We start from the raw sequence: 22308 nt of genomic DNA, 5'->3' as shown, positions 1-22308 counted from the left end.
GTCCCCTGTGGCTGCCACCTTCTTAGCTTCTAGGCACAATTTGGTAGGTGTTACATCTTTCTGCAGTGTTGGAAGCCTCACCCAAAACTGCAGCTGCAAATGTGGCTCTCCAGGGAGAGCAAGCATAGGTGCAGTGGGTGATGCACCAGCCGGGGAGCAGGGTGCCGGCAGGGAGCTGGGGGATTGATAAGCAACATTGAGTATCTGGGCAAGTACCTCTTACAGGGGAGTTTTGGAGAGGGAGTCAGTGAGAGTTAAGGCAGGGAGGAACTCTTCAATAAAGCCACAGTATGTATAATTTTGTATAGCATGGGTTGTTCAAGATATTTCTTTTTAAATAGCTCTTCTGAATGAGGCCAGCTCTGGGGTAGACAACAAGGTTGGGGTGAAGGAGAGGCTGGGCAGAAAGTGTTAAGATGCTGTTCACAACTTCCTTCTGTGCTGTACAAAGTCCTTTTTAGGTACAGGCTGGAATGAGGAACTGCCAGAAAATGCTAGTCTTCTGGTTTGGGGTTTTTTTCTTTTTCTTTTTCTTCTTTTCTTTTCTTTTCTTTTCTTTTCTTTTCTTTTCTTTTCTTTTCTTTTCTTTTCTTTTCTTTTCTTTTCTTTTCTTTTCTTTTCTTTTCTTTTCTTTTCTTTTCTTTTCTTTTCTTTTCTTTTCTTTTCTTTTCTTTTCTTTTCTTTTTTTCTCTTCTCTTCTCTTCTCTTCTCTTCTCTTCTCTTCTCTTCTCTTCTCTTCTCTTCTCTTCTCTTCTCTTCTCTTCTCTTCTCTTCTCTTCTCTTCTCTTCTCTTCTCTTCTCTTCTCTTCTCTTCTCTTCTCCTCTTCTCTTCTCTTCTCTTCTCTTCTCTTCTCTTCTCTTCTCTTCTCTTCTCTTCTCTTCTCTTCTCTTCTCTTCTCTTCTCTTCTCTTCTCTTCTCTTTTCTCTTCTCTTCTCTTCTCTTCTCTTCTCTTCTCTTCTCTTCTCTTCTCTTCTCTTCTCTTTTTTTTTTTTTTTTTTTTTTTTTTTAATTGTCTGAAATATGGATTCCCTCTTTAGTCTGTGATCCAAACACCTGGGTTGGAAAATCAGGTTCCTGGAGTTTTGCATAAAGCCTCAAAACAAGATTCAGTAAAATCACATGCTGAGTGAATAGCTGCCTAGAATTAGTTTCCTAAAGGTACCTTAATCATTCACTAGGATATAACCTAAGTGCAGTTATTTCACCAGTGGTATGCAAGCTGATACGTAGCAGCTGGAAGCCAGATCCTGCTTTTGCCCACACCATGCCAAGCAGAGAAAGGAGCTGTCAGCTCCGAGAAATCCCAGGCAGGTTTGGACCTGATTTCTCGTTCCTGTAACTTCCTGCACAGCACAAAATGCAGGAGTCCAGCCAAAACAGAACCTGCATTTCTGGCCAAGCACATGGGAGAATCTCCTGAATGGGATGGGAGAAGGTTCAGGGTGAGGAGTGGTAGGGTTGCAGGTGTGTGAGCATGCAGCATTTGGAATCGAGTGGAGACAGGTCCTCTCCTTCATGTGGACATGACTCAATATTGTATTAGGAGCCACCCATGCCACTAATGCCAGTATCAGTGCTTGCAGCCATGAGTTGTTGCACATGCAGATACAAGCAGCACGTATCTGATTTTGAGTGCTGACATTGCAGAAACTGAACACTTTTCTCTCCAAATGTACCTTATTTTCATGGGTAAACCATTCATACCCATGTTTCAAATACAGAGCAATGCTCTGAGAAACTGGGGCCCAAAGTCCCCAGGGGGAGGTAAGGAGCTTGGAGGGCGACTATCTAAGCAACTGACATGAGGAGGGAACACTGTGGTGGGCAGGTAGTGTACCTGCCTTTCGGGCTGTGAAACAACTACTTGTACTAGTGTGCACTGGAGGTGGAGAAGAATTGTAACTAAAGCCTGCACTAAGTTGTGATGGGGGCTGTCAAGTAGCATTGTAGAGTGTTTTCACTGCACATGTACATGCAAAGGAAGGAAATTTTTCCTCATGCAGGGAAATCTTTGGTGGAAATTTTGAAGGAAACAATTTCTGCCAGGATTACCTCACAGAGTTTTACCTTACACATGTATTTCTTTTGGATGATTCACCTTGTTTCCTTTCAGTATGTGAATCCATAGGAGTTTATAGCTTTATACACCCATAACTCAGTGGATTAATCTCAGTAGATTAGCTGTATCATGACTAAATTGTAATGCAGGCAAAAATTTTAAAGCAGTGTTCATATAGTGCTGTGTGGACTTAGAGCTCAGGCAGCTCAAATTCAGATACCACTACACTGCACAGTTAATAGCATCAAGCTCTTCCTCTTTTTCTTTTCCTGCAATTACCCTGCATATTTCATATACAGACCCCCCAACAGCTCTCTACAGCATCTCTGGTGCTTTCAATAATCCCTGGGGTGACCCTCACAGCTAGAAGTAGGGATAGGGGCCAACAGAGTAGTGCACACTTGAGTGAATAATCTCTGAGCCCTCTATAAAGTCATCTGACACCCCCTGAGGCTGAACATTTCCTCTGCACTGGGATTTTAAAGAAAGCCTGAGGCTGCATTTCTTTAAGCAGTTGAGCTGCTCTAACAGCCTGCTGCCTCTGAAAGAAGTGCTTTTATCCCCTATCCCCTTCATTTTGTGGCTGGCCCTTCCTTCCATTAATTTATTTGGCTCATTACCCAAGAAGATAGCCACCCACTTTCTTTTCCTAATTACTTTATCTCTGGGCTAACAAGCTCTGTATGCTGATGGAGCTGGAAGATAGCACCAGGGGTGGGACAGGTAGTGAGGAGCAGAGCAGGGATGTACAAATGGACTCCTTGGCAGGGGCAACCTGTGGAACACTTAGCCCCTGTGGTAGGATCATACTCATCTGGTGCTGTTTGGGGCACAGCCTGGCTGCCTCTGGAGGAACATCTACTTCCATGGCACTGGTGCAGGCTCTTGGCAGACTCCAGGGTGAGACAGCCATGAACCTTAACTGAGCAGGCAGTTAAATACCACAGAAAAGATGACCAGCTTTTTTCCAGTGTTCATATCCTGAGCCAGCTACCTGTAGGGCTGGAGAATAGCCAGGCCCACACAAGGGAGCAGTCAAGAAAGAAACCAGGTCCAGTGCTGTCTCCAGGAAGGCTGAACAACCACCTCACCTATAGCTTCCCCCAGTGTTGCTTCCCAAGGGAAACCTACAACAGCTTTCAAAAGATGAGCCTAAAAACTGAAATACCTAGTTCTACAGACAATAATAATTGCAAGCTCATTTTACACTTTTCACAGAGCAATGGAATTTGCTCCCCCACACACTTCAGGGTGCCATGGGTGCTCTCACTGCATTGCTTCTCCCCTTGCCAGCTGGCCCTGCTCTTCACCAGAATGAAGCATGGAGCTGACTAAGGGTTGAAGGATGAAATTTATCACAGAGCAGCTGTCCCCACCCGGGCTGCCCTGGAGCTTTCCTTGGGGCTAGAGAGGAGGCTGCAGAAATGTGGTCTTTCTCTTGTCAGCATATTGCTTGATCTATTGGGAGCAATGCCTCTTCAACAAACCTGATCTCTGTGCATATAATTAGTTATGCAATGTTCAAAAAAGAGCCTTGGATGATGCAGAAAGATGAGTTTGCTAATGAGAGTGGGTCTAATTGCAGATCAGATGTGTGATTGTGCTGGGGAACCAACTCTGAGCACAGCCTCTCTGGGCAGAATTGGCAAGGGTGTTGCATGTATGTTAGTATGGCTGGATCAGGACCTTTGTTGGTGCAGGTATGCTGTTTGGCCACCAGCTTTAGAGGAGAATATTTTTATTTTTTAATGTGATGAATACAGTAGTTTAAGGGTGGAGCTGTATTTGGATACTGGGCTTGCTGCTATCAGTTGTGCAGTGTTAGTCTGTAAACAGGCACAATTTTCTGAAGACATTTTTGCATGTGCAAAACCTCCCTAAAGGCAGATGTGTACGTGACTCTTCCCCAGCACGCAATTGCAGAGTGGAGGGTTAATTTGTGCAGCCAGAAGGAGGAGGGCTCTAATCCATGTATCATGTTTAGAAGAGATTGATACCAGCTATCATTTTAAGTGTTGGTGATGCAACAAGAAGCTTGTTATTTATGTCTGATTGTAGGAATCACAAGTGTGTGCAACCATTCATAAGCTGCTCCTGTGGACAAGTTTCATTATCAAACACAGGCAGTCAAATATTGTGAGTCACTATCTTCCACTTTCTTCCTTATCCATCTCTCAAATTAGGAGTCACTTAAAAAGAGTTTATTAAAAAGTAGCATGGGGTTCTTATCTCAATTGCCTTCTGATTTTTGAACACTTACACTTTACATTTTCACACTTCAAACTACACTGCTTTCCTAAATGAACATGGTGATTGTAACTCGTAGAGCTGAGATTTTAAAAAAAAGAAATAATGTATTTCCAAGAAAAACAGTCAGCCTCACTGGCTTCTACCTTATAAATAGTCTAGCAGGTCTCAAGGATCTTCTTACCACCACTTCACCCCAATGCTGTGTGACTGGGCTTCGAGCAGTTACAGCTCTTCATCCCAGTAGTGGTGACAGTGTGGTCTCATGTCCCATGTCTGAGAAAAACTAGCCACCTAAGCTCTTTCCCACGTGCAGCCAAAAGAATTGCCTCATATTGATGAGAGCTCTTGGGGATGGTATCTGCAGGCACAGACAACATTTGCCATCTGGAAGCAGAAAGTCTTAGTCCTCAGGTGGAAGAGAGCCAAGGGGATGAGTTGAACAGGAGAGAAATAACTGTTTATAGGTGAACGGTCCTCAAAAGGCAGAAAATATGGTAGGATTAAGATAGAGGTGAAGGGTTCAGGGAAGATCCGGTATGGAGAGGACTGGTGGGACAACATTGTAACTTTATTATTGCCTTTGCCCTCTGGGACACATAATTAACACACCTTGGGAATTACACACAGTCCACTGTGCCAGTGCGGTGCTTAATCTCATGACCTGAGTTGCCGCATCATCCCAAAGCTCTTCTAACCCAAGAGGGCTGTCGTGGCAGGGGATACCAGGAAGCCCCAGGGTCCTCCCTGCTCCTGTGTAGGTGTCCCCAAGGCCAGAGCTGATTTCCCTCCTGAGCTCAGTGTGTCTCAGGAGAGGGGACTTAGCCTGTGCTAGCCCGCAGGGGTGTGCTTGGTCTCAGCCCACCTTTGAAATGATGTTCCAGGTGCCCTGGGCCTGCTGCAGCTGGTGCAGGTGCTGTAAGGGAACGTGCAGGCTGTGGTGCCCTATGCTGAATGTGTCCCAAGCCCTGAGTTCTTCAACATGCAGCGAGAGGGGGCATGGTGGTCTCACCTCCTGCCTGCTGCTGCCTCATGGGAAGCATATGCCATGGCTGTTGATGGCTGTGATGTTAGGCAGGAGCAGACGCTGTGATGTATAGTGCTGTAGCAGAGGGGTCACCCACGTGTGAGGCTACGGGACCAGAAACCTTACTGTCCTGGCACTACACTGGCTGAACCACTGCCTGTCCTCTGGGCATGGCACTGCAGGGGCTGGGGACTGCCACTGGCCCTGTCACAAGGTGTGGGACCATGCAGTATGGGCAGCCCCCTGAAGAAGAAGAGACATAGCTGTTACCCTGGAGGCAGGGAGGGCAAGGAGGGCCACCTCTTAGGGCCCTTTGGCTGCTGCCAAATGCAGGGAGAGATGCTAGTGTCAGGGATAGCAGGACTGTCCCATCCTTGTTCCTGCTGAGGGCTCAAAAGAGTCCTGTGGAGCTGAGGGGAGTGAGGATGACGGGGGCATCAGGTGGAGTGAGGATGGGTGTTGTGTCCGATGTGGTCTCTTCAGCCTCGCTCTCCAGGTCCTCCAAGCTCTCGCTGACAGAGGGGATGATCTGCACCACCTTCTCCTGGAAGTGCACTTGCTTGCGTGGGGCTGGTGGAGCTGCCGGTTGGGCAGGAGGTGCTGGAGCTGGGCCCCTGTCCTTACTACCCTTCAGGATGCTCTTCATATGGCCCAGCAGTGAGCGGTGCTGCTCCCTCTGGGCCCCATGGAAGGTGTAGGTCTGCTCAGTGTCACCAGCAATTGTTGGGGCTGCCACAGTAGCTGAAGGGTCCACATACTGGCCCGCCTGGGGTTGCGCCTCTTTGTGCCTTGAGTTCTTGCTCCTCTTGCTCAACAGGAAGTAGGCCAGGGCAGTGAGCACCAGCATGGACCCTGGGGAGAAAGCCATGTTGGCTGAGGGCTGGGGCAAGGTGAAGAGCTTGCCAAGCAGTCCTTAGTCTAGCTATCTCAGCACCATCTGCAACCCGTCCATCACCCCCCACATCCCCATCCTCTCTGACCCTTGACAGACCATGTTCCTGTTCCACCTGCACTACTCCGCACCCCAGCACGGACTCCTCACCAGGGATGGTAACATGCCAGATGAGGACAGGATGCAGGAAACAAGCCACTGAGAGCAGCGTGTACCCCAGGAATTTCTGGAAGCTCCCTGGGCATCTAGCTCGCCTCCAGCAGGCCTGTGCCAGGGACTCAGGCTCATATCTGGGGAGAGAAACAGAGATCCTTGTGGGATGGGGCACCAAGCACATGGCAAGAAGATTTGGGCCTAACCATCACCCATCTAGATGTGCAGATCCTCACTCTGGATTTCCAGGAAACCAGTGTGTTGGTCAAGGAAGGTAAGCAAAGCCTGAGCCTCTCCCATGGGGGGAAGAGGCCAGGGGCTACATCTGCCAGAGGTCAGCATCTCAGGCCATCTCTCCTTGGTGTGTTTGCCCACTTGGCCACTAGCTGAGTGCCTATTAGCTGGAGTAAGATGTTGCCTCTAAGCTATCAGGGCTTCTGAATTTATGCGAAAAGACAGCAGAAGTGCTTAGCTTCTGAGAAGTACATGAGGATTTTCTACATTTTAACTTAAACTTCTGTGCTGTCTTTGGGAGGGAGCTGCAGCTCATCCTGGGGATCTGGCTCTTTCCTCAACTCCAGTCCCTTGTAGGGCTTCATAAGCAGATGCTGCAGACCAGGGTTTGTAGTGCTCAGCAACTTACGGTGCAACCTTGGGTTAAAACACATATTTAATTGGCTGTGGACGTGGCTTCACTTACCTCCCCCCTTCCTGAGTGCACTTGCCATGTCATTAGGGGCAGGACATTTGGTCTGGTGTTTGCAGCTCAGCTAGGTCTGGTATTCCCTGTAAGGGGCAAGTTGCCTTAGGGAGGTCCCACCAAGGCTTGAGAAGACTGGACAGGGTCTACTCACGTGAAGCACATCTCCAGGAACAAACTGACAAAGAAGAAGCCTTCACAGACAGTAACTGCAACCCCTGAAAAACTGAAAGGTGGAGCTGTCAGGGGGGCAGGGCTGGACTTGAGTATGCTCTCCAGGTGGCAGAAGAGGCATAGAGGGCCAGGATTTACTATCCAGTTCACAACAGTCAGTGTGCTGAGGTCTGAACACCCTCCACTCAGCTGGTTTGTGGAAAAGACTTCAAAGCCCTTCTGTCCCCAGGGGATCAACTTTCAGCCAGTGTCACCTCTGGCCTGCCTGAATCTGCAGTAGAAGGGGTGATGCAGTAGCATCACTTTCTCTTACAGAAAAAGCTTACTTTTCTGAAACTTAAATATGGAGATCTGAAATACTGAAAGCCTCAGACACTGCTCCCTGCTGTTGTTGCAGTCTAGTCCAGTGCTAGATATGGTGGAGGGGTCAAATGTGTCACCCCCGCTAGCTCTGACTTCAAGGGCAAAAATACTCACAGCAGATAGAAAGCCAGGCTTTTGAACTGTCCTCGCTGCAGAGTTTCTACGCCCACACCGATCAGCACTAGAAAGAGAAGGTAGGAAAGATGCTGACTGCAGGGTTAGTTCCCAATGCTCTGGTGCCCTACCAGCTTCCAGGACCGATGCCCCGCTTTCCCCAGGGGCAGGCAAGGCTTGCTCCTCCCATGCTAACATTAGGACTGCCAGCACCTGTGATTCATGCTGACACACCAGCCCGGGGGGTCAGAGCTGAATGCTGGCCTTGACATACAGCCCAGAAACCCATCCCAGCTGCATCCCTATCACGGCAGCCTTGCCACTGTGTGGGCTGGCAGAGGTGCTCTGTGGATACCAGCTGGCCTTGGACAGCTGGGGGAGGTGAGCAGCAGTGTCCTATTGTCCCTTCCACCCCTGCCATGCTGCTCCATCACGGCTGCCACAGGGACTTCCCTCCCACTGCCCCATCCACCTCTGCCCTGTCCTGGTCTGGGGACTTCTCTGCCCAGGTACCCCCAGTGCCTGCCAGACTCACTTGCCTGCCCGCTCTGCTCACTCAGGACTGCTGCACCCAACACATGGCTTCACAAAAAGCTGTAGCCATGGCATCAAGATCCTTTGCTAGCCAAACATAAAAACATATAATGGGAGCAGGCAGGTTAAAACCAGGGAATGAATTAACCAGGTTAAAACTCGGCCAGCACAGCACACTGGGGAGTCAGTTTAAAGGGGATTAAGAGTATTAGTGAGGCTAAAATCTTCTCTGGACTCGTTGTTGGGGGCCAATAGCTTTAGGGGATGGAAAATTTCCTTCAACATCCTTCAGTTCGCTACAAGACTATTTCCAAAATGGAACACAAACCACTGCCTCGCACCAGCTGCAGCAAGTTGGTCAGTACATGACCGGCTGGTCACAGTGCAGAAGTGCCAGTGGCGTGAAGCTGAGTGGAGCCCAGGTCTCATGGCCAGGGCATCACCCTAGGCAGTCACAGCACTCCTGTCTGCATTTGATATCTCTGTATCTCACTGAGCAGTTCCTGCCCATCCACTGGTGCTCAGGAATTTCAGTACTAGTCCTGCTCAATGCACACTGGCCAAGGCTTGAGGTGCCAATTGGCTTCATTTCTCTGAGTCCCAGCTGGAGAAGGGTACCAGGCTCCCAAACAGGGATGCAGACCAGTGTCCATCAAGCCCACACAGTCAGTGGTCAACAGTGAGGGTCTGTGCCTGAGCACACAGCTCTCCTGTCCTAGCCAAGCAAAGTCCCATCAGGGTGCTGCAGTCTTGCTTTAGTTGCCTCTGTGTCACTTGCAGCTGCTGGCCCCTGTCAGCCAGGGGCATGCTCAGGGCCTATGCACCACCCTCCTCCACAGACGCTGCCTCTCTAGCCCTGAGCCGAGGCCCGGGGAAATCAGCCTCATCAGAAGGCTGTGAAGCTGTGTGAGCTGTGTAATCCTACAGGCAAAGTATTGTCCTTTGCTGTCTCGTGACTGAGAACCCTTCTTTATAATCTTCCCTACAAATGTGGAGTTCGTTCATTCATTCATTCATTCATTCCCTGTGGATGAATGCAGAATTCATCAGCTTGCTGTTACGCTTGAGTCTCTGCTCTGGATGGGGAGGTTTCCTCATTTTGCACAGCTTCTGCTTTATCCACAAAGCTATTTGGATGAAGAATCTGCAAGAAGCATAGAGCTGTTTCTGAGGTGTTTGTTTGGACTAGTTGCTGCCTTGATTTGGATCTTGTCCAAAGCATGTGGCTAAAGGCACATGATTAGGAATTAAGTGGTTGAAAGCATGAGAATTAAGAAATAAGTAAGGACTCTCTCCTAGATGCAGAAATCATAAGGCCTAAAATGTCTGAACTACAGAGATGCCCCAAACACTGCAGCAAATAGCAGGGCTGTTTGATCACTCTTCACTGACTTGCCATGAGGCTCTGCCAACAGCAGGGCTGTCTGATTTCTCACACACAAGAAACCCTGTAGCCCCACCATTGCAGACAGCCATTATGCTCCAGGACCCTTGGGGAAGGGGAGGTTTTTATTATGAGGGTAACCTTCTGTGTTTGCAAGCAAGGGATGGAGTTGGCCAGGCCTTCTCAGAATCAATTAGTGAGGCTGATGCACTCTCCTCTCCCTTTCATAGTTTGGTGTTTTTTTTTTTAAACAAAACCCCTGGGATCCACTTCTGCATGGTTTCCATTTCATGCAGAAACCTCACACACCTCATCAGGCACTAAACACTGTATCAAGCTGTTTTCTTACTCCATTGAGACACATAGAGGAATAAAACACAGGCACGTCTCATTCTTCACTGGCCTTTTCGAAAAGTCAGGTGATACTGGGAATGCATCAGAGCTATGGAAAAGCACAGAGATCAGTAGTACAGCTGTCTATTCTCTGTGATGCTCAGCAGAGACAACTGCACTGCTCATTTCAAGAACTACAGAAAGAGGTGCAGATGATGCAAAATGATGAAAAGAAAACAAGCAGGAGAGATATATTATATTACACTAAAACACTTCAAAATTGTAAGCTACTTTCAATTTTGCTGTTCTAGCTTTAGTTTTCCCGTGGCAACAAGCTCATGTTTTCTCGCAGGAAGGTCTCTAGGAGTTTCCCTGGAGCTTTCAGAGAGAATATGACCAGCATGGGCTCATGTGAGCCCGAGGGGGATGGGGATGGAGAAAGGAAGAGAATTGCATTTGCTGGTTAAAGCTGTGTCCCAGCTCCTATCTGTCGTAGTCTCATCATGATGTGCATTTATCTACTGGGAGTTTATAAATCCAGAGACTCCCATCTCTGCCCATTATCAGTCAGTTAAAGCACATTACAGAGTACAGCCTGCAGCATTCCAGCTGGGCTTTGGGTGTCCTTGGGGACCTGTGCTCTCTTCAGCTGACCTGTGTGCCTTCTACTTTGCCCCTAACTTGAGCAAAGTATCTCTCGTGGCTCTCCGCAGTTTATAAAGGAAATGCAAAGGTAGAAGGGCCTGCTGTGACCTACTCTGCAATGTCTGAATCTGAAATTCCTGGGGGTCTGACACAGGAATCACAGACACCACCTCAGGTCACCTTTCTAACAGGAACCTCTGGTTCACACCTCCAGCCTTTAGGCAAATCAGGCACTTTGATCTCTGCTTTACTGATGAGGAAACTGAGGCAGAGAGCACAGTCTGTCCTGTCCCATGACAGTGAGTCAGCAGCAGTGCCAGAATGAACTCCTGAGCCCTCTGTGTTAGTTGTTTCCCTACATCCCATCCAGAGATGCCCCATGTGAGAGTTCTTCTGGATGAGGTGCTGTGCCTGAGACAGCTGGCTCAAAACATTTGCATTTCACCCGAAACCAAGTGCTTGAACATGTCACCAAACCCAGAGAACGCTGGTCCCAAGCAGCCCCTGGCAGCAGGTGAGAGGATGCAACTATCCAGATGGGTGAATTTATAATGTTTGTACTGCATCTATAACCTGAACTTCTTCCTGAGCCTGCTCTCTGTTGGGTTGCTAGTGAGGCAGAGCAGTGCTTAGGCAGCAACTGTGCCATGATGGCTGGGACCTCTCCATCCTGCCTGGCACACAACATCTCTCTGTGCACAGCACAAGGAGCTCCACCTTCATTGTCACAGAGTAGCTTGGCAGTTTTCACAGACATGAATACTTTGCTTTTCAGTCTCATTCACATCTTGCCTGTGCCCATGTCTGTTTTACGGGAATATAATTCAGTTTTCCACTTGTGCTTTAGATTGTCCTCTGCCATACTGAGTGCTGTCTTTTCCTTTCTGATGTCTCATTGTGCCTCCCACAGCATTTGGAAAGAACCTGGCCAGGCACCCAGCACTCTCCCTCCCTGGGTCTCAAAGCAAAAGTGAGCAATTATCCTTGTCCCCCTTGTAGAATGGGGCAGTGGTTGTGCCTGGCCAAAGGCAGGGAGACTGCTCTGGGGTCCCAACACCCACTCAAGTGCCTTTTAATGCCAAAGAAAAAGAGAGCTCACTCTTACCTGCTGCCGTGGAGATGCCCAGCAATCGGCAGGTGTACTCCAGGGCACTCCAAAATGCCTTGTGCCGCATGGTGAAGAGAAGAAGACTGTGGTGCCAACAAGACAGAAGCTCCTCTTCAGAGCTCCTGCCTCATGTGTCGCCCAACAGCTCCCCGCCGCGCAGAGCCTCCCGCGCCCAGGACCCAGTGACCTTCCTGAAGGAAAGGGCCGTGCTGTGGGACTGGCCACCTCCACCGAGGCTTCCCAGGGGAGGGTGGTCGAGGAGTGAGCTGCCACCACAGGGAACCGGTCAGCACTGCTTCCCGCTGCTCCCGTGGGGGCTGCGGAGACTTGGCCTTTTCCTGCTTGCTTGCTGCTTGCTCGTGTTGCCGGCCCGGCAGTGATTAATGATTGGTAAGGGGGGGGTGCGGCTTTGGGAGCATTTGCACCCCTGGTGCACGGCCTTTCCTGCTCCCGAGGAGGAGGCTCTGGAAGCCCAAGCTGATTAAATGCATGTGAAGTCATTAGTGCTGTGCAGCTCCCGGCAGGTTAACCATTTGTGAGGATGGAGATGTTTGTTCTTGGCGAGAGCAGCACATCTCTGGCAAGTTGCGAGGCTCCCAGGGCACCCCAGCCCTGCTGCCTCCTGCAGCTGAGCCCCCCTGGCACAGCTGCCGCTCACCATGCAGGTTTTGCCGGACTCTGACTGGTGCAGCTCAGGCAGTGTCCGGGCTGATGTGCAACCACAGGAACAAGCACATCAGATCTATTCCCAAGGGTCCTACAGACCCAGGCTGACCATAGCAGAGGAGATGTGTATTTCTTTTCTTGGGGAACCTCAATGAAATGTATTTCTGTGTTGTAGTCACCACAGCCATTTGAACGGCACCAGGGTTGCACGAGTGCCCCAATCGGTGGAGTGGGGTGCACGGGTACTCTGACCTCTTTGCACTGGATTTGGTAGACAGCTTGGGGGTCCTTGGCTTGTCACTGCAGGACACACCGCCTCTGGAGACGGACAGCCCTAGACATGTCTGAAGGCCAAGACGGGACAGCACTGGCCTGCTCTGGACCCCAGCTCCACATTCCTCCGTGTTTGAATGTGCTGCATCTCACTGGGGGTCACTGTTGATCCCCTCCTGCTGCTGCTGGGGAAGAGGTGGTGTCGGTGGCAGCATCTGGTCATTGCTGTCCTGGCAGAAGGGGATGTGAGCAACGGCATGCTCCCGGCGGGCAGCGCAGTCGTCTGGAGCCTGTGAGGCCATAGGTTCGCAGGTCAGTGAGATCACCTTGTTCTGTGGCCAGTGTCAGGTGAGTCACTGCAGCCCCTGCCCCTCACTGTGCTTGCTGCAAAGCCGGCAGCGGTGCAGGCAAGGGGGTGGGTGAATCATGCTCAACTCATGCACCGGCAGCCCTGCAAGGAGGTGGCAACTGGCAGAGCCTGTCTCCTGTGATCTCTTCTCACCTGCCTGAGATCACAAAGCTGAACCTGGCCAATATGTGTTGTACTAGCGTGTCCTGGGGTAGAGATGACTTGGTCCAAGGGCACAGCAAGAGCTTTTCTTTCACAGGATCTTGGTCTGTATTTCAGACTGGGATTTTCCCAGGACAGCCAAAGACCTAAGCTCATGAAATGAGTCTCTAATTCCTGTAAATAACTGCAGACAGTATTTTTCTGAACACTTGAAGGTGGTGGGTGTGAAGGATTTTGCATCAGGCAATGCTGACAAGGTTTTGGAGCAGAGCACATTTTCCATGGAGAAGGCCTTCCAGAGAAGGAAGGGGAGGGACAGTGCTGAACGGTGCAGACTCAAAAGGTGGCACTGCTTTTGGGTGTTCCTGTTTCCTCTTGTCCTCCTGCACCACCGTGGGTGTTTGGAGGAGCTACCTGTATTCCATAACTGATGACTCAGCAGTGTGTCAAAACTTCCTTTTCAACAGAGACACAAAGAGGGAAACGGAGGCACACCACAGAGGAAGGTCACACAAAGGCTGGGGAAGAGCCAGGGCCACTCTGCCGCCCTGCCCTCTGCAGCTGGCACCGCCTGGGTGATCCCTGTGCCCTCTGACGCTGCATGGCTGCAGGCTCCAGAAGCACCCTGGCTTCCAGAAACCACCAAACCTGTTTAAGAGCCCTAAGGTTGTGTAAACAGTCTGGATGGTTTTTTTCCTTGCCTTTTTTTTTTTTTTTTTTTTAAATAATATTGATGTATTGAATTTCAGGTGTTTCTTTACAAACATGAAAGCTAGAAAACTACTTAAAAAGCAAATAGATGAAGGGAAGCTGTAAGAGGCAGTCAGCATCACTGGGAGCCATGAGCTTAGATTTGAAGAAAAGCAGCAAACACTACAGTGCAATCCTAAACACTGTCAGCACCCACCCTTCAGCAGCACCCAGAACCTCTCAATGCAGCAAGCCACTGCCTCCTTCCATGGCAGGGGTGCCCGTTGCCAACATGGGCTGTGCAGTGTGCTAGGCTGTTACTCTGGAGCTCTGATTAAACTACACTGAGCTCTCACCCAGAAACTGAGTGACTTTGTCTAAGTGCCCTTGACAGCAATGTTTCCTTTATGGAGAGCAATATGCCCCAGGGTTTAAAATAAATGTAAATTTATGGGGGGGGGGGGGGGGGGGGGGTGGTGGTGATGGAGGAACAGAATCTGTTTGGGAAAAGCAGATTAATACGTTAACCATTTACATCTCTTCCTCCCATGTTCCCTTAGATATTGGCTAACCTCCATCCTCTGAGTGGGCCTACATCAGCCTTCCTGAGGGTCCTTGTCCCCCGCCTGGAAAAACCCTTAGCCTGGGGTAACTTACAGTCTTCTCCACTCACTATTCATCAGTGCACTACTGCTTCTTTCACTCCAGTGCCCAGGAGCATGGAGTGAGCTGGAGTGATCTGAGCATGGAGTGACAGGTATGCTCAGATCTGCTTTCTACCAACACTTCTTTAGCAGGTCTTTCCTTCCATTTGGGAATTTTTTGGCTAGTGCTTCTAAAAAGCAGCTCCACAGGTACCTGATTTTTCTTGGCAGAGGGATCCCTTCTTGTTCTGCCTCTGTTCAAGCAGGGAGATGATACCCTCAATGAAACTGTGAGCCATTTGAGTGTGTTTTGGTGAGGTTTTTAGGAATAAGTTTATGCAGTCAGAAGAGGACTGGGAACTTACGACCTTAGAGGGTTTAATAGCCTGTAACCAACACTGCCAAACCTATGCACCAGCACAGTCTGTTCTGGGACACATAATAGCAGTGGTCCCCACTGCACATTAAGCCACTTTTTCTGCCCAGTCTTGCCATTTGCACTTTGGCTGCCAGCCAGGATTCACATTTACAGGCTGCTTCCAGTGGTATATGGGTTGATTTGAGAGGATTTTATTTCAGTGTTAGGGTTTCATGGTGATGTTAGTACTCTTCATCTCTCCCTCCTCACACTTTACTCAAGTCATTTTGCTGTGGCATGGCCATTGTGGCCATTCTCCTGTGACCAAGGGCAGTGTCTGTGCTGAGCAGCTGCCCTTGGAGGGCTGCAGGGCAGCAGCATGTACCTCATGCCTCATGCCTTGTCTCTGAGAAATGGTGATGCTGCAAGAGCGCTGCAGTGAGTGGAGATTCCCGTCATGGGATGTAGGGCACTACAAGCTGTGCTCTGTCAGAAACCTATAGGAACATACTCAACTTAGATATTCTCACTCCCTGCTCATTATGTAAAAACAGTTCCCAAACTGCCTTGCACAATGGTTTAGAAATCTGTTTCTTCCCCTGCCTCCTTTCTCTAAGCCCTCGGCTATAACCACCACTTCAAGCAGTCTTGCTTGGCAGCCTCGGTCCCCTCTCTGAGCAGTAGCATTGGAGGTGGGATCCCCTTCCACCACCGTGTCTGTCTGAGACAGGCTGACACCAACGCTCTCCCTTGTCTGCCAAAGGACAGGCAGACAGCAGGCACCTGCCCAGAGTCTTTGCAGTGGTGCCATGTGCTGCCTCCTTGTGCCCTCCTTCTTCCAGGTCACCTGTCATGGAGAGGAAATGGATTTTCATGACAGGTGACCAATGGTAGATGGACCCAGTTGATTGGAAGCACCAATGTAGCTGTGGGTTCACTGTGTAAAAACATCTCCTTGCAGTCACCAGGAGTTCCACTCTGCTTTGTGTCACCAGTGGTCCACAGCTTTCCAAACCTGTCTGAATGAACCGGGAGCATCCTGAGGTGAGCTTGGCTGATCTCCATCCTCTCCTGGGGCAGGAAAAAAACATGGCACGAGGGTGCCTGAAGCCACATAAAGAGCAGAGCTGGAGACAAAATCTTAAGTGTGCCCCTTATTCCTTTGCTGTAACCATTAAATCATGCACTCTGGAGTCTTCAAGCCTTGGGCAGAGCCGCAAGCTGTGCTGGGGATGCCCGGCAGGGGACAGCAGGATCTCACCTCTGCATCGCCAGCACAGCTGCTCCCTGCAAAAGGCAGGCTGTAGCCAGCCCTCTGCAAGGCAGTGATGAAAGGGCACCATAAAGTTTTACTGTCTGAACAAGAAAAGCATGATAGACACCACATGGATCTGAAGGGGGCTGGGGAGAGCCCAGAGCTGCAGTGAACACGAATCAATAACTAGACTGTTTTGCTTTATGCTCTGCGATCAAAGGGTGTCCAATATGCTGATGAACAGTCGCCCCCTACTCTGGGAATTTCCCACCCCCCTAAGGATGGGGTCAAGGCTCAGCTTATACTGCCCTGATTGTCCCCCACTCAGGACAGCCAGTCCCAGAGGCCTTTGGCAGCACAGCCCCAATGCCACAGGCTGGGCCAGCGGAGAGTCTGAGCTGGAGGCACTCGTGAAGAGCCTTTGTGCTCACAGCCTCTCCTGGGGACTTTCTCACTTCTGGCATGGATGGAGAGGCACTGTGTTTCTCCTGGGGCCAGGCCTGGCATTTACACAGGCTGTGCCTTGTGCCTGTCTATGACTGGGGAGTGAGCTCTCATCCAGGCATCCAGCCTTAATAAAGATCATCACACTGTGGTGCAGGATGGTGTAGGGTTGCTGCCAGGGAAAGGGGACAGTGGTTGGTGCCTCTGTGGCAGAGGCACTCTTAAGCAGAAACTGGATGTGGGAACACATCAGATATATTTGTGGGGATGTCACAGAACTCTACAGCACCTATATCACCCTCCGGTCAATGAGGGCCAAGAGTCCAAGTAGCCTGTGTCTCTGATTTGCCGGTGATTCCTGCCTTCCCTGTGAAACCTGAAAGCCTCCTCCCCACAGTCCTAGGCTAACTTCCCTCACTCAGAAGGGGATCTCCCAGCCTGCCAGCATAAAAATCCCCATCTCTTATTTGGTCACCTGTTTGACACTAACCTTAGAGGCTTCCCAAAATGTGGACTAACACTGGCCCCCTGCAGCAGCGTGTGGGAGGCTTCTGACTGGCCATCCCCCAGGGTTCTATTCTGTTCAGGACAGCTGGGATCAAATCCCCATCCCAGTGCTACCCTGCTCACCAAGACTGGGTGGGCTGGGCACTGTGTGCTGAGCTTGTGGTATTTTACATAGTATGTAGCAGAGATACGTGATTGGGATGTATGCATACGTGTGTGTGTGTGTATGAATGCACTAAAAACCCATGTGTGTTCTTAAAACAAGAACTATCAAAAGTAGATTTACTTACTATGCATCTGATCTCCAGTTCAATAGCAGGGCTCCCAGAGATTGGTGCCCAGCTCCCAGAACCATGTAATTATACAAGTCTCTCCATTAAAACACACTTCTAGCTCACAAAACTGCAGAGAAAAGCTGCAGATAAAGAACATTCCCAAGCGAAAAAATCTTCATTTGCTATTATTAGTAGTATTACTTCTAATTGCATGATTTAAAGTCATGATCTTTGGAGGATGACAATAAACCTGACTGAACCAGGAATGCCATAGTGGAACAAAGGGGAGGAGAAATCAGGAGAGCTGAAACTAAGTTCAAGGCTAAGCCTCAAGGAAATGAATGCCTCCAATCTCCCCGCTTCTCAGCTGCTGGTGAAGTTTCTCTGCTGACAACAGTGTCAGTGGTTAGGAGGGCTGAGACAGGAGTGGGGCTGGGAGCTTCAAAGCACTGTGGAGGTGGCAAAGTCCTGACAGGGATGCCAGTCAGTGGGATGCAGGAGCCTTCTGTCCAGGGACCTGGCTGCTTCTGCCATCAGAGATGTGCCCAGTGCACCAAGCAATGGGCTGCTCCATGTAACAGGCATAAGCCCTCTCAAGTGGGACTGTCTCCACTGTGCTGATGGACAACACAGCAAAGGAGGTGGTCACCAGGGTCTGCTCAGTCTTTGCCTCCACTGAGAGGGAGTGGGGCAAAGGGGAAGCCTCAGCATGATGCGGTGCCTGTGCCGTGCCTAGGGCAGAGGGAACAGAGCTCAGTACTTGGCTTGGTGGTGGGGACTTGGGGGCCTCGTCAATCTTCTTTGGGAATCTCTGGCCTTCAGGAGTGTGATCTTCGCTCTCAGGTGGATGACAAGAGATCTTGACTTGGCATGCAAAGAGGGAAGGAAGACATGAAGGGAGCTGTCTGTGTGATCTTGAGGCATTGCTATGCCTTGCACAAGTCCCTGCATGTCCTCTATATGCCTGCTGCTCCTCAGTTCTCATCCTTTCTTGCAGTAGTGTGGGCTTGGTCAGACTCCCTTGCTGTGAACTGCTCACACATGATGGATGCAGGGACTCTAGAGTGTTCAAAGATGAGCTGACATGTCACACAGACCATGTTGCTCACACATGCGGGACTTCCCCACCATGAAGCAGTCAGTCTGCTGCAGAACTTGGGAGAGACTTGTCATGCTGAAGCTGCCATCAGTGCCTCTCAATGGACTGCCACACTAAAAAAAGATCCACCTCCTTTTTCCACAGAGTCTGCACATCCAGAGCTGAAGTCTTAAAGACTCCCAGAGTATATTGAGTTTGATGTGACAAAGCCCCCCTAGAAGGTGGGTATGGCAGCTAGGGGGCAGCTCGAAGTGATCAGTAAGACAGACATGGGCAGGCAGAGCAGATGGAAAAGGCTATGCTTAGTGTCACTTACTACAATGTGGACATAGCTTGTGATCTGGATGTGAAGGCCATGGATTTCAACCCCATGGGAAGATGTGATCCATATGAGCACACATACACTTTTCCCACTGGCACTGAGAAATTCCTCACCTCACAAGAAGGCCCATGAGACTGGACTGATCAAATAGGGAGGTGATTAAGTGGCTTGAAAGACCTCTCCTCACCATTAATAATAGCATTTTATTTCTAGCAGTAGGATCTGGCAAAAGAAGTCCAGCCCCATACCACAGGTCACAAGAAAGAACAGAGCCCAGGGGGAATCAAAGATAACCACACAGCAGCAGTGCTAAGGCAGAAAAATTACCCATGAGATACTCCAGAGCAGCCTCAGCCTATTTGTATGTAGTTGATGGAATTAAATCAATCAGATATCAGCAGTTCAGCTGCTGTTGGGAAACCCTGAATAAAGATTGTAGCCTGCTCCCAATTCCTTCCTCAGTAGCTGTCAGTGGGCTGTCACTAGATGTTTGAACTGCTGGCAAAGCTGTCTAAGGCTCCATCTCCCCTCTTCCAACTTCTCCATTCCTTCAGTCCCTCCTCTACAAAAACTTTGCTAATATGAGCTGTCACCCCGGGAGACACCAACTTGTAGCAGCAGTGCAGGAGCCATGTGCAGGAGTGAGAGCGTGTTCACAAGGGGTTGCTCTCCCTGGAGAAGCAGGACATGTTGTAGTGTACTGTATATGCAGGCGGACTATCCTCACTGAGAGCCAACAACATGGCCAATAAGAGTGCTATGTCAGCATAAAGTAAATGCTGTCAGTTTTCCTATTGCACTGACTCATTTTCATTTTGAATGGGGAAACTGAGGCAGAGTGATGCCTTGATCCAGACAGTATCACACAGCATGTCAGCAGCACAGCTCACTCAAGGATGATGAATCTTGACTGCCTGTCAATGAGTCTGCACATCCCTTGTGAAATCCAATGGTAGCTCTCAATCAAAAAAGTTACTCATCTAAACTCTAACGTAAAAAACACGATTCATTCCCAGGACTCACAATAAATGCTAAAAGTTGTGCCGTGATGATGAAGGTGAGATTCACCTCTGCACAGAGTGGATGTGTAACAAGACCTTAACACCACAGAATAAGACTGATGTTTTACTTATTCCTGTACAGAGAGGAATTGCCATCACAGGAGGAAACACAGTAGTGTAAAATGAGCTCACAAAGAGATCAAACATTCATGTGCAAGCTCTTGGTCTGGAGTATATTTCATAAGGATGGATGGAGGAGGAGTATTTTATTGGCTAGTGGGAGGAGAGAGTGCTAGTAACCGTCAGTATAAACAAACTCTGTGCATGAGGTGTAGCCCACAGACATTTATCCATACGTGAAAATCATCTGACTTTTTGCCCTCTTTTCTTGCAAAGGGGACTGGTAACTTCTCCCTGCGTGGGAGAAAACAAGGTGTGCACAGCAGTGATTGATGCACATGGTGATTGAGAAATACATCAAAGAGCTTGCTTGCTGCATTTCAAGGCCCAGTAAGCAATTTATAGAAGAGTTTATGCAGATAAATAACCAGAGATTTATACAAAGCAATACAAAACACATGGTTTTGGCTGCAGAGATGTAGAATTGCTTAAGGAATTGCAAGCTATGTAGCTGAGGTTATTTGTGAAAGGTTCCTGTTCAGTAGGATTTATTCTGAGATTTCACTTTATTTGGCATTGCCTCCAAAAGGTTGCAAAGCAAACAAGCACAGCAGGATCACCTCTTTTACTACGTGGTCTAAAAGGGTTTCAAGTGTATAGGTTTAAAACTAGGAGGTTTGTCATGTCACCCCTAGCTGTGGTTGGGAATAGGAAGAGGCTGAGAGCAAGGAGAAACAGCAACAAAGGAGACAGACCTCCTGGAGATGGGGGTCAGATGAGGTTAGACGAGTCCCTGGAGGGACCCCAAATGCCAACTCTCTGTCCTCCAGCCTAGGCATTGGGCACTGGGTCAGAAGAGGAGGCTTCCCCTGCAAACCCTGTAACTCTGCCATGGCTAGTGTGATTTGGAGGGAGAGGAGGAGGTTATCCTGGCCTCAGCTGGAAAGCTGGGGTGTAAACTTGCGTTTGTCCATCACATCAGATCTCCAGGCATGAGTCTGATCCCCTGTTGCCAGGGGACATTGCACAGGACATGGAGAGGCAGCAGTCTGGCAGTCTTCTCCTGAACTGCCTCATGACCTATTTTGCCAGTCTGACCTGCCTTCCTTTTTCAGGAAGGAACAAGGTAGTCACTCAGACAAATGATTTCCAACAGGCCCAGAGCTGTCCCCATACAGTGCATACCCTGGTCAACACTGATGTACACATATATCAGCAACAGTAAGTCTGGAGGAATCCTTCCCCTTCTAGTTGCATACCACTCGTCCATAAAAATTCCTCCCTACATGTCCTCCTGTCCCCTGACCCTCTTTCCTCCAGGTCTCCATCTCCTGGTGCTAGAGGCAGATCTTAGCACTGACAGTAACTGACATTTCCCACTCTAGGTAGAGAAAAAGAACAGCCATTCTAAGAGAGTTGTGACTGCTCCTAAATCTTAGGCTCCCTTTCTTTGTGCAGGAGTGCGGGGCATGGGATTTGCTTGGCAATCAGCCTTCCTATCCATGGGAAAGACCCCCTGCCCTCATCTATGTTCATCACATGGGCCGTTTTATTTACATAGATGGGTCCACACGTGTATGTTTGAGAGGCCTCCAAAGAAGCTAAAAAAGAGAATGGGAGAAGATGCATGAAGGTTAGGGAAGGGGGGATATGAGTGAAAACTGAGGAGGCTGGAGGTAACTCCAGGGATTGCTTGGCTGTGTGGCCATGAATGCTTTTGTCTCCTATGTGGGAAAAAGGGCCAGAAGTTGAGGTTGCCTTTGGATGTGAACTTGGGTCAGATTCAGGCCCTTTTTTAAACAGTCTCTCAGGGGAAACTGCACTTGAATACGACTCGGCTTTGCCCTGACCAGCAGTTGCAAAAATAACTGTTTTCATCCACCCAGTCACATGACTATAAGATGTCTATATACATGTGTGTATATATATATATACATTCTTATACTAATTTTATCATTTTTGGTTATCATGTAAATCTGACCAGACTTGGGCCTGAGGTTTCTAGATGCAGCACCTGAAGTCAGGCCTCTCCTCATGTGAGCCCCCAGGAGATTTGCCGCTGTTCCCTCAGTGCAGGCCCCCCTAGAAGGAGGAACCATGCGATGACAGTTGGGAGCTGATTATGCATTCCTCCTCCTCCCACATCCCTGTGTCTGGTATGCATTTGTCTTCTTTTGTTTACTAGAAACACGCTGTGGGGCAGCATTCGCTTTTCAGCTGGGAATACTTATTAACAATGAAGCATTAGACAGGACTATTGCTCAATTGTTGCGGGCATGGTGCAGATGCTGGGTTGCCCTCTCCCCTTGCCAGCATAATGATGCCCGTTGAGGGTGCCAGGGGAAAGATCTAGTCAGCTTGTGGGCAACAGAGTTGAGTTTGAGAAATGGCTTCAGACCAGATTTTGGT

General features: G+C 49.3%; 1 protein-coding gene across 2 annotated transcripts; it reads right to left on the bottom strand.

The window, feature by feature from the left end:
- Positions 1–5725: 5725 nt before the first annotated feature.
- TMEM72 (transmembrane protein 72) lies at positions 5726–11823 on the bottom strand. 2 transcript variants are annotated; one of them, XM_074908358.1, is made up of 5 exons: positions 11732–11823; positions 7731–7797; positions 7234–7305; positions 6377–6516; positions 5726–6186 (listed from the first exon to the last, which is right to left on the bottom strand). In XM_074908358.1, exons 1-5 carry the CDS (start codon positions 11799–11801, stop codon positions 5726–5728), a joined length of 810 nt encoding a protein of 269 aa, XP_074764459.1. In that variant the 5' UTR covers positions 11802–11823. The 2 variants fall into 2 exon arrangements, with proteins under 2 accessions (XP_074764459.1, XP_074764460.1); XM_074908359.1 differs by lacking the exon at positions 7234–7305.
- Between the last annotated feature and the right edge of the window lie 10485 nt (positions 11824–22308).

The sequence above is a fragment of the Athene noctua genome, chromosome 5, assembly GCF_965140245.1.
Source record: "Athene noctua chromosome 5, bAthNoc1.hap1.1, whole genome shotgun sequence".
Classification (NCBI taxonomy): Eukaryota; Metazoa; Chordata; class Aves; order Strigiformes; family Strigidae; genus Athene; species Athene noctua.
The sequence above is the reverse complement of the archived record's forward strand: the minus strand, read 5'-3'. Positions and strand labels throughout refer to the sequence as shown.